Source organism: Mytilus edulis, chromosome 2, assembly GCF_963676685.1.
Source record: "Mytilus edulis chromosome 2, xbMytEdul2.2, whole genome shotgun sequence".
In the NCBI taxonomy this organism is placed as follows: domain Eukaryota; kingdom Metazoa; phylum Mollusca; class Bivalvia; order Mytilida; family Mytilidae; genus Mytilus; species Mytilus edulis.
In genome coordinates, this window is record NC_092345.1 from 38,431,746 (window position 1) to 38,444,440 (window position 12,695).

The 12,695-nt window shown below is 31.4% G+C and overlaps 1 protein-coding gene across 1 annotated transcript; it reads left to right on the plus strand.

Annotated features, from left to right (window-relative positions):
• The first annotated feature begins 705 nt into the window (after positions 1-705).
• On the plus strand, positions 706-10,221 carry LOC139512142 (uncharacterized). The gene is made up of 4 exons (XM_071299542.1): positions 706-856; positions 4,860-4,922; positions 6,371-6,464; positions 7,587-10,221. Exons 1-4 carry the CDS (start codon positions 805-807, stop codon positions 8,815-8,817), a joined length of 1,440 nt encoding a protein of 479 aa, XP_071155643.1. The 5' UTR covers positions 706-804; the 3' UTR covers positions 8,818-10,221.
• Positions 10,222-12,695: the final 2,474 nt, after the last annotated feature.

A 12,695-nucleotide genomic window follows, 5' to 3' on the forward strand; every position in this document is an offset into this window, starting at 1 on the left:
TGAATCAGGATTATGTCAAAGACCGATTCGCCCTTTTTCTCTAAAATTGCAGTGGAAGATACCAAGACCTTGTTTATATCAATGTCCATGTCAAGTCCACAAATAATGCATGATGGTCTTGAAGTATAGCTTCTATTGTTGATACTTTATTCGTTTCATATTGATTAAAGTTATAAAATTATATTGGCTGTTTCAATTAAATTTATTTTACAGTTTTACCGAGCTGTGAGACTCCTCATTAAGAAGAGCAATTTTGTTGTTTCTTTTTTTTTCCTAAGAACTCTCTTTTGCTGATAAGATACTACAAATTAAACGAGAAGTCCATGCATTTCCTGTCAATAAAGTATCATTTGAATCGAGAATTGTAACATATATCAATATGTTAAATCGATATTCGAAAGACGGTTGTGGCATAATTCATGCCTATCACATACGTTGTCGTATTTATCTGTGTTTACAAAATATCTTATCGTTTCATCAAATGTTATAGTGCGAAGTATGTACAGCGGTTTTGTCGTTTCATAAATTTTGTTATTTTGTCATAATACATCCATAATGTTTGGATTTTTCGCGGATCATGACATTCTTATGAATAATTACTAAAAGTGCATTTTTTATTGAATCAAAAACAAGTATACTCAAAATCTCTGTATATAGTTCCAGTCATCACATACACTTATGAAAGAGCAGATGTGTGCTGTGTTACTATTATTTTATTTTACAGGAAACATATTCATTTGTTAATAAAATGAAACTTGATCTAGTATCAAATATTTCCGTATATTGTCATTTGAAAAAATAATTATGGCGGTGTTAATCAGTTTTAGTTTGATCATATTAATCTCAGTGATCACCTGTAAGTACTTTTATCTTTTTCTTTGTTCATTGATTTATATAAAATCACACGATTTTAGAACGATGAGTTTTTTTGTATCGTAGACGTAATAATACATTTTATATTGCGCTGCCTGTAAGGAGTTCTGTAGGAGGCGAGTGTCTTGCTATTCATTTTAAATTTTAATTTAATAGGTCATGGAATTCTTTCTTCCACTATAACTTTAAATGTAATAAGTTATGGAATCATTACATCCCCTCTAACATGTCAATTCAATCCTTGTATTCCCTCATTAATTCTCATGTATGTATTTAAAAAATATAGATGAAGTTAAACCATTTAGGATTATAATCAAGAGAGAAATAGAAGACAATAATCAAATTTGAATTGAAAATAAGTTACATAGTTATGATGAAAATAGTAATTTATTTTATACAAACATATAAAACTTAGTCGAGATTAAGGATCTAACCTAATGTTCCACGATTCTATTTCACCAAACTCCGTATAACTTACTCCAATCTGAAAATTGAAAAGGATGGCTATTTTCAATCTCCTAAAGGAGATGGTTTATCTTAAGTTCTTGAAAACGGGGAAAATTCACTTTTCGAGTGTAAAAGAGTAATAAATTCAGATAAATTCTCGTTAGAATTTTTTTTTAAAGATGGTAGAACTGAGAACAGAATCACCATAATTTTCCACGTTTTTATATATATATTTCATGACTGCATCAGTTTAATTCATGTTTACTTTATATTGTATTTAAATTATATGTATAAAACCCTCTTCTTATTTAGCCAAACAGTGTAACATATAGATCTGAAATATTTTTGTTATTTCCTGCGCGGGATTATAGCAGCCTGCACTGTGTCCAGATTGAATAATTAAGCTTATGTAAAAGTATCTACAACTGTTTATTATCAAAGATGAAGTATATCTAAATTTTTTAGTCAGCTTGCATTAGTTTTCCAATACTTACGTGACGAATCAAGAATGTAACTTACAATTCAACAAGCCAGTTCTCACAGGTAAACAGCTTGGGAACAACCCCTGAAATGAAGGATAATCCCACAATGTAATGACTATCGCTTTTTTAAGGGGTAGATTCCAAGTAATTAGAAATATTTGTTGTTAAAAAAAACATACTATTTGCAAAAACTTTTCCCAAAGAACTATACATCTATCTAATAACATATTGCTAAAACATGTCTAAGAATTTTGGAATATTCATGGACTACAATTTTTTTAATTTCAAAATTATAAATAGTAGAATTAAACTCATCATAGAACCAGGATTAAAACTTTATATTTACGCTAGAAGCGCGTTTCGTCTACAAAAGATTCATCAGTGACGCTCAAATCAACAAATGTAAAAAAAAAATAAAAAAGGCCAAATAAAGTACGTAGTTGAAGAGCATTGAGAACCAAAAAGAATAGAAAAGTTGTTCTAAATATAATGAATTTTCGCCTTTTTAGCTCAACTCGCCAAAAGGCCCAAGTGAGCTTTTCTCAACACTTTGCGTCCGTCGTCGTCCGTATTCGTTTACTTTTACAAAAATCTTCTCCTCTGAAAATACTGGGCCAATTTAAACCAAACCTGGCCACCATCATCATTGGGGTATCTAGTTTGAAAAATATGTCCGGTGACCCGGTCAACCAACCAAGATGGCGCCATGGCTGAAAAAAGAACATAGTGGTAAAATGTAGATTTTGGCTTATATCTCTGAAACCAAAGCATTTAAAGCAAATCTGACAGGGGTAAAATTGTTAATCAGGTAAAGATCTATCTGCCCTGAAATTTCAGATGAATCCGAGAACCCGCTGTTGAGTTTCTGCCCCTAAATTGGTATTTTAAGGAAATTTTTCCGCTTTTGGTTATTATCTTGAATACTATAATGGATAGAGATAAACTGTAAACTGCAATAATGTTCAGCAAAGTAAGATCTACAAATAAGTCAACATTACCAAAATGGTCAATTGACACCTTAAGGAGTAATTGCCCTTTATATTCAATTTTTACAATTCTTTTACATTTTTTGTAATCTTTTACAAAAATCTTCTCTGGTGGTTCTAAGACAAATTTAATCAAACTTGTCCACAATCGTCATTAGGGCATCTAGTTTAAAAATGTGTCCGATGACCCCGCCCGTGAACCAAGATGGCCGCCATGGCTTAAAATAGTACATAGGGTAAAATGCAGATTTTGACTCATATCTCTGAAACCAAAGCATAAAGACAAAATATGCTGTAGATAAAATTGTTCATTAGGCCAAGATCTATCCTCCCTGAAACTTTCAGACCATTCGGGCAACTTGTTAGGCTGCAGCCTGAATTAGTAATTTTAAGGAAATTTTGCAGCTTTTGGTTATTATCTTGAATATTATTATAGATAGAGATAAACTGTAAATAGCTATAACGTAAAGCAAAGTAAGAGCTACAAATAAGTCCACTTGACCAAAGTGGTCAATTGACCTCATACGGAGTTATTGTCCTTTATAGTCATTTTTTAAACATGTTCATAAATTTTGATCTACAAACACATCACAAACACCAAAACACAATTTTGTCACGAATCCATCTGTCTCCTCAATGGAAATTATTTTTTGGCATACTTGATTTACATAGGATTTTTCAATAAAATGTTGAAAATATGCTTTAAACATTGCAAAAAACAAATATTTCATCCTTTTCATATTGGATACAAATTCTATTAAGTCTGATGCAGACATTTCATAGTCAAAGCGTTGCAACTGAGATACTACACAGGCGTCAAAAGGCGTCATTATGGAGGAAAGGAATAATAAGCACATAGATCAAAATGAGCGACACAGGCTCTTTGGAGCTTCTAGTTTAGTTTAAAAAGCCAAGTTTTTGGTTTTTCTCTTCTATACAACAGCGAATTACTCCCTTTCTGAGGGGGCAGTTTATTTGATATAGACATAATTATATATTAACTGTTTACAAAATTTTAATTTTTTGAAATAATAAGGTTTTTCTACCTCAGGAATATATTTAATACCTTAGCTGTATTTGGCAAAACCTTTAGGAATTGCTTGTCCTCAATGCTCTTCAACTTCGTACTTTTGTTTAGCCTTTTTATCTGATAAGTCCTTTGTAGACGAAACGCGCGTCTGGCGCAAGTATAAACAAATTCAATCCTGGTATCTATGGTGAGCTTATTTCTTCATTAAATGAATATCCCTTATAGGGTTTGGGTGATATTTCAATAAATGAATGGATGGACCGTTAACGTTCAGTGGAAACTATAACATTTATGTCATGACGAATATTTGTTGATTTAATATTCACAAAATCTGCATTGTACTTAACCGACACTCTGAGCCAAATTTTAAGCATGGAAATTCACAGTGTAAAAGTTCGTAGGTAGACATATCCCCCTCCCAGACCTGTGACAATATATTTTCATTCGATACATGGCGAAAAATTAGGATCGACCACTCCCCCATATTTCCGCCTGAATAGTTTAAGTTATAAGCATTTTTTTTTTCGTTTACAACATAATTGTCTGTATGGAAAGTAATGTTGTATCTGTATTGGTAAAAGACTGGATATAAATGGTCGGTGAACATCATATTTCATATAGTCTAGCTTTATTATAATAAGTTTTCTATGTGTTTTATTCGGGAGCTTAACTTAACTTCTAAGGCCCCCTTAACAAATTCTTTGTTTGATGTTGCCTACCCGTGCCTTGTAGGTTCAGGTAGGTAGAAAAAGATTATTTTTTGGACCAACAATTTACATGTTTTAAAAACGTTAAAAAAAGTTAGTAACTATTTTGATCTGAGCGTCACTGATGAGTCTTATGTAGAGGAATACGCATATGGCGTATTAGATTATAATCATGGTACCTTTAATGATTAATTAGAGCACAATTGATTTTTTTAACTTTGTGTTATTAACTGATTTGTGTAGATCGCTATTTGGATGGGTAGTTAGGCAGCATCAACCAATTATATGATTCAATTTTATGTCTGGCCTCAATGCCAAATTATTGCTGTTACAGATATTTCTGATACTGATGCAGAAACAACGAATGGCCCATGTACATTTACCGACAACAAAGAAGGTATGTCAACAGTATTAATATAATATATTACATTGAATTTGTAATATAAGTGATTTCGTAAAATTCCTGAAATTTCAGACCGGTTAATTTCTGTGGCATTTCATTTTATATCAGATATTTCACTTTCCTCTGTTGGAGATCATTGTCGCTCGTGTAAGATCTGATAACGAGGACAATCTGAGGTGAATGCTTAAAAATAGTCTTAATTAAATGTATAAAGGTCTCCAATATAGAGATATGATATCACATTGTAGGGTGATTTGTATGAATCACATATTTTTGTTAATCAGTTAAACTGTACGTAATTTATATAAGTCAAAGATTGTTTAAACATTCAAAATTTTGTTATTCTGAAAACAAAAACCTTGATTTACCGTACGCAGGGAAATATGAAAAAAATAAAAACACCGAGCTCCCAGGAAATTTCTAAACAAAAAGTCCTTAAGGAAAAGCAAATTCAAAAGCTCAAACACATCAACCAAATGATTAACAACTGTCATATTCCTGACTGGGTAGGAAATGGTGGGTTAAGCCTTGTTTTATTGCTAGCTAAATCCCTCACTTGTATGACAGTCGCATAAAATTCCATTATATTGACAACGATGTATGAAAAATAAACACCAGACATAATGGAAATTTTTTTTTAAATAGTGGCAATTCGACATTGTGTTATCATCTTATTCACTATAAAAACAAACAAATATGTAAACAACCAAAAAAAACATTAAAGCATATAGACAAAGGACATTAGCGAAAATGAATGACAGGAATACAAAAATTCACCATAGCACAATAACACAATGATGGGATGTATAAGTACCTTCCCACATAAAATGAATATTACCAAAATGGACTGATCAGTAAACGTAATAATTTACGAAGACAAATAAAAGAATACCATGACACGTTATTAAGATAATACACAAAGTCAATACCTAGAATCTATACTTCAAGACCATCGTGTAGTATTTGTGAAGTTGATATGGAATATTTATCAATAACATGAATAAGGTCTGGGTATTTTCCGATATTTTGTTTTCGTAAAAGGACAAGACGTCCTTTAATATACCCCTAGTTCATCACCTTTGTTCACCCTCTAGTTCATACTCGTTTTAAGTGAAAGGCATTGTATCGACGGAATCGAAGTCACAACGACCATTGAATTACTGAACCTCGTGTCATGGTTTTAATGGTATATCGTTGCATATCATTTCCACATCAGATACTACATTTTTGAGAGAAAAACATAATTAGACATACTTTATTCACAACAATTTACATCAGATGACACTAACACAAGATAAAATACCTTGAACGCCTGTAATATACAAATTTACTGACGGTTTATTTATTATTTTATACAAATATGTTAGTGTAAAGTGTCTTAGAAATCTCCAAGTTTACGCTACGTTAATTGTTTTATGAATATCTTTTTTTTTCTTTTGCAGGAGAACCACTAATGTTTTTTTCAGCAGGATTTATGACAGCATCCTTAGTATTTTCCATCGGTTGCTTTGTTTCAAAACGCAGCACCCAACCAAGGTATACACGATATAATATACTCATATTCATATGTTCATTAAAGGTCAACACTACAAAACATAAATCATATCTATTCATCAACAAATTAAGGTAGCCTTAAAATCCTTAAAGCAAAGTATCTTTAACGGTGTAATTTTGAGACAGAGTCAACTTGAATAAAATGAGTTAACATTTTCTTTGATATTTTTTTTTAATTTGTTGATGTGTTGAAAATAAAGGGAAATGCACTTCATCTTCTAACACCAACAAACTCTGAATGTTCTGAATTCTTTATAACGATCTCACCCTACCAAGGAACTGTGGTCAGCTATCAGAAATCTCCCCCGTCCTCGAAGGCATTTTATTTTAAAATTTATAAAAATAACGACATGTTCACAGTGCAAGTGTTTCATTCATTTGCAGAAATCATGCTTTGATTATGCTTACACATTAAGTTTTTGTATCTTGCTTTTTTACCAGATTAGGTATGAGTGCCCATGAGAACACTCTCCATCCAAGTACAATGTATAAAAATTAACACCTATAGGTCAAATATGTCTCGTTGGCACTCATACCTCATTTTCTTATATCTAAATACAAAGTAATGAAACGGAGCCTTGGCTAAATTGCAAATTATGCGTCCTGTGCTCAATTTTTCAATTTAAATAAATTTAGCGTTTAACTGCCATTTTTATATATAACAAAATCACAGTTCGTGGATGTCTGTTCATTTCTATCTATATATTACTGTTTTTAGTTTACTTTATTCTTATATTCCTCGATTACGACATCATTATCCCCGTAGCTTTGCTTGCCATGAAGTACACGACAGGTTTCCCTTGTTGATCAAGTACCACATACTAATGCGCATTCTTTGATAATTTTTTTAATAGTATTTTGTCTTTCGTCTTCTAACTTTAGGATATGGTGTTGTACAGTAATCCTCGACATTTTGATTTTGACTATCCTCAGGGCATCTTCTTCCTCTTTTATTTGTTTTTTTTAATATTTCTTTATTCACATTTTCAAAGTATTGTATAATACAATCTCAACTAAAATTTAAAAAAATACGACAAATTCAAATTTATTTAACATTTGTCTTATTTGCTTACACTGACTAGTATATTTTATTTTGTTATTCAGCAATAAGAACAATAATGACACTACGATAACTGACCCAGGGGAACTTATGTTTGCAACAGCACCAGATAATGTATACGTTAACGAAGGATCGTGTGAGTCCGATCGTAAAAGTTATGGATACTGCAATATTGAAAAGAACTCTGAAAACTGTTCTCAGTCATCGAAATCTAAAAAGATATTAAGTCAACTAGATTCGTATGATATGGTTGAGCACAATCGTGCAAAATCGCATTTGGGGAATGATGAAGATGATTCAAATCCGTATAACCATGTGACAGTCGATATGGAGGTTACCGAATACGACAACGCATGTTTTCAAAAGCCAAGGGCTGCAGTCATGGATCCAACATATTCTCATTTGTCAGAAGCAAACTTGCATATTGAAAGTCCTAATGCTACAAAACAAAAAGGTGACGAAGTAAACAACCAAACAAAGAGTTCCAATGCTGAAACAAATTCAAAAGATCAACAGCAAAACACGTCAGAAAGGCAAAAGCCAAGGAAACCAGAAACGGAAAAAAGATACCAAAGGAAACCAGACTTACCACAGAAGCCTGAAATCAAAACTGATTACAGAAAAAAACCAAAACTAAAGGTTTTAGTGAATGGCGAAGAGCAGATACAAGAACATAAGATATGCTTAAATGCTGAAATGGAGGAAAGCTCAAATATGACAAATTATGAAACCGACAATGATAAACTTGAAATAAAAGAGGGAAATAGGCTTAACAGAAAGAAGTTTGGATACTCTATCGTCCAGAAAAAGAAAGAAATCCCAAATAAAGATTCAGCAGAAACACCATATGGATCCGATGCATTTGAAGTTTCATGTGACGACGACGAAAAATCCTTCAAAATCAGGAGTAAAAATAAAGAACATAACACTGCAGAGAAATCAACTGAAGCAAAGAATGGGAAATCATCACTTGAGGTTTTGTTCGATCAAAGTAATGGTTCTTTCCTCTTTATTTCAAGTTGTGAAGAGAGCAATGAAAGGAGCAACAAACACGTTTTTCCTGAAACCAATGACGGAAAATTAGCATTCCCAAATGGTAGGTATGAAACGTCAAGTAATAATGATAGTGATTCAGAAACCGAATTACTTCCACCTGGAATGGCCATCAATATTTTGTATGAGGATGTGCCAATTACCAAAGGAAATGTCAGGATCAGTGCTGTTGATGAGTCTTCGGATCAGGAACTTGAATCGTCTCATGAACAATCTGAGTAGAATTACTCTATTTGAACATTTAGCTTATCTGAACAGTATAATATACTATGGATTTATTATAATTCGTGGGATGCTAATTTTCGTTGATTTCGTGGTTACAGGTGAACCACGAATCTAAATGTTCAACAAAGAACAAATTTTATAAAGGTCTGTATGCACTTCTCACTAGTACTACGAAATCAAATATCCACGAAAATACAAAAGTTTCCTCAATCCATGAAAGTTGGTACCCACACAACAGTGAATCCACAGTAGATTAAAATCCTTATTCTACATCGACCTTGAATGACGTAATTTCATTATTTTGATAATCAAGGATATGCACGTTACGGGTACTTGCTAAATAAATGCCAGAAATTGTATATGCATTTTATAAATTGATTATTTTTTAACAAAATGCTTCAAATTATTACATAGACAGGAGTATTGAGACACTGTTTTTTTTTGGTGTTTTGTTTTTATTATCTGAAAAACTCAGAGCTTTGTGATACATAGATACATAAATAATTTACGATACAAGTATTACAACTAAATCTGTGAATAGCAGTCTCAAGCTAAAAAGCCACTTTTAGTATTGCACAACATAAAACAGTTTATTAAAAAATAATTGATAGTTATACTGCATTCATTAGTATTGTTGTGAAGGATTTATAAAATTACATCCTTTATCAATAGGGAATTAAATCTTTTGACTTGTTGGGAGAGTGCCATGCACGTTAAGAATTTTTTCATGCATCAGTAGGCGAGCTGTTAAAAAACTCATTTTTCGTAGCATATCATATATACCGTCATTTCTAGTTGACTGTATATATGATATGCTACGAAAAATGAGTTTTTTTTAAATACTGATTTTTTATCCAGTAAAGTAAATCTATTGCATAACTTGACTAATGATTATTTTTATTACTTGTCCTCTTTTGGACCTGAAATGGACAGAAAAATAAACAAACAGTCAAACAATCAATGCTGTTCATATTTTTATTTGATCATTTTGAATAAACAAAGTGTTTTCCACCAATGAAATTGTTGGATTTGATGTGTATTAATTATGAAAAATGAATGTAATTCTGTTTATATTCTCTTTATACACATACATACCACACTTTTATTTTGATATATAGATTTTCTATTTTGTCAAAGAAATTTTGATTATCATAAAAGGACACTCTGAAATACAGAATGGGTACATATTGCCGTAGTTTCACCGTATTTATTAATCATAGACATTAATTCGTTCATTCGGTATTTGAAGAAATGAACATATTTTTTCTGACCCTTTTATTATCTCAATAATAATGTTATTCTAGCTATTACAGAGAACGATATTTTCACTTGATAACTATATTAGCTCTAATTAATGTTATAAATATGAAATAATGTTCATAATAAACTCATCATAAATACCAGGATTCCAATTTTATATTTACGCCAGACGCGCGGTTCGTCTACAAAAGACTCACCAGTGACGGTCGAATAACAAAAAAGTTAAAAAGGCCAAATAAGTACGAAGTTAAAGAGCATTGATGACCAAATATTTCTCAAAGTTTTGCCAAATAAAATTAAGGTAATATTTTCCTGATGTAGAAAAGCCTTTGTATTTCAAACATTTAAAGTGTTTGTTAACAGTTAATTTATAATTATGAACATATCAATGATAATTCAAGTCAACACAGAAGTGCTGACTACTGGATATAGTTGTTTGTATTCTGCCTATTGTAAACATATACACAAAAAATATATTTTAGACTGTTTTCATGCTGCTATTTTGCTATTTGTATAATTTAAACTTATTTAATTTGCGAAATTATAGCCACAAATTAGACACAAGAAAATCATACTTCTGAACTTTTCTTCAAAATGCAAAATAAATAAATAAACAAATACTTAGTATGATGCATATGAGCATGCATGTAAGGCAAATATTTTTTTGATTCTCATACGAGCTATATGTACAAAAGCAGAGACAAAAATGGGAAAGATTTGAGTCATATTATTTTTGATGATGATGATGATGATGATGGACTGTTTCCGCATCAATAACGTTTTTGTTGGAACTGCAGGAAATCTGTTTGCCCTTTTGATGAAATTTTTAACCCGTTTGAAAATTATACTATTGTTTTATTTGTATTATTAGTTCGTTTGTACGCTTATGACATAATACGATATATATGGGGTCAGTAAATTCCATATGTGGTGAAAGTGAAGTTGACTAGTGCTTAGAAGTAGCCTTTCATAGTGATCAAGTCTTCGATACTGTTAGTAGTAAGAACCTACTTCATTGTTCTATACGAAAAAAATGCCCGAAATAACAATTTTTTTTTTTTCAAATTTATTTCAATAGTTCATCATAAATTTCTTCGTCTTTTGAAAGCTTTAACTATGTTGTGTCATGTGTACTATTGTTTTTCTGTTTGTCTTTTTCATTTTTAGCCATGGCGTTGTCAGTTTGTTTTAGATTTATGAGTTTGACTGTCCCTTTGGTATCTTTCGTCCCTCTTTTAAATACGATTTTTCCTCAACATCGTATTATTTTCAAATTGACGTAACACCACTACTGACCGTATATTGAAATAATTCCCGCCTACTTACCTAGTATGGAATATACAATACACGGTCTCCATGCGGTTGCTTTTTACTAATCATATTCCTAAATATGTATAGGAGGTAAAATAATGGTATTAAAAGTAACAGCATACAAACATTGCTTATCTTCAACATAATATTTGTGATTATCTGTATTTGTTTTCAGTTTGCATTCCCGTTGTTTTAAGGGAGAGTAAATATTCATTTGAATAACGATTTCTATAAATATGTATTCATTGAATTATTTCATTTTCATTTTACTTGTATGATCATTATGATATAATAATTATGTATATAGTTAAAATAAAACAATTACGATGAAATCATTGTAAAAAATAAGACTTGACTATGAATGTTAAGATGACGCCGACGACGAAATGTAAAATCGGTATGTCTCGCTTTTTCGACAAAAATTAAGACAAAAAAAAAAAAAAAAGGACATCTTCAAATCATAATGCACGCTCCTCAACAAAAGACCAGGGTTCTAAGAAATTAAACATTCAATAATCTCACAATTATAAATCACATGAATGCCCAGCAGAGTATATGATATGACTTTTGTTATCAACTGCTTACGGTTAATATCGCATGCCTTTCTTTAACTTTATCGTTCAGCATTTCGACGCCATTCTGCAAATTCTGGAAAATCTACAATTTAGAGAAAAACATTAGCATGTAGAATAAAAAAAACTGTTAGGAAATAGATGCATAAATTATTTTAAAATGCAAAACAAATAATGCACAATAAATGAATTTCATAAAAAAAATTTAAAGTTCTTGTCTGAATGTCTTCTGCTGAAGTATATGATAAAAAGAACATTTTTTTATACCAGACCCTTTATCAGCCCATGATCAAACTCATCCCTCGAGCCTGTCGGCTTACGGGCTGATATGGGTGCTGATATAAAAATTGCCATGCTATAATCTATATATATCACGTTCTGCAAGCTTAATAATGGGAATCTCAATATCCAGGTAGGCGTTTAATTTTCTGAAACATAAAATGATTCAATTTTACATCACATATTGTTTGCAGAACTCGATTGTATCTCTATTATCCATTTAAATCATAATTACACCTTATGTAAGAATCCGGTGTTTTGATTGGTTAATAGCTAGTGTATTTTTCACCAATTTACTGTTATCAAATGCATATCATTCATTTTTAACGCCGCCGGGGTATTTGCTAAAAGGATATGCCTTTTTTACCCTCTCTGCCGTGGTATTTGCCAAAAATACTCTATCCGACTGGACGCTTGTAACGTCACGATCATCAATGCGTTTTAATACAGTAA

What these genes read in the sequence shown, in the direction of transcription:
- LOC139512142 (XM_071299542.1), top strand. Translation starts at nt 805, where the DNA reads ATGGCGGTGTTAATCAGTTTTAGTTTGATCATATTAATCTCAGTGATC. An exon ending in ATTTACCGACAACAAAGAAG is followed by an intron (nt 4,923 to 6,370) that starts GTATGTCAACAG and finishes TTTCTTTTGCAG; the next exon opens with GAGAACCACTAATGTTTTTT. An exon ending in AAACGCAGCACCCAACCAAG is followed by an intron (nt 6,465 to 7,586) that starts GTATACACGATA and finishes TTTGTTATTCAG; the next exon opens with CAATAAGAACAATAATGACA.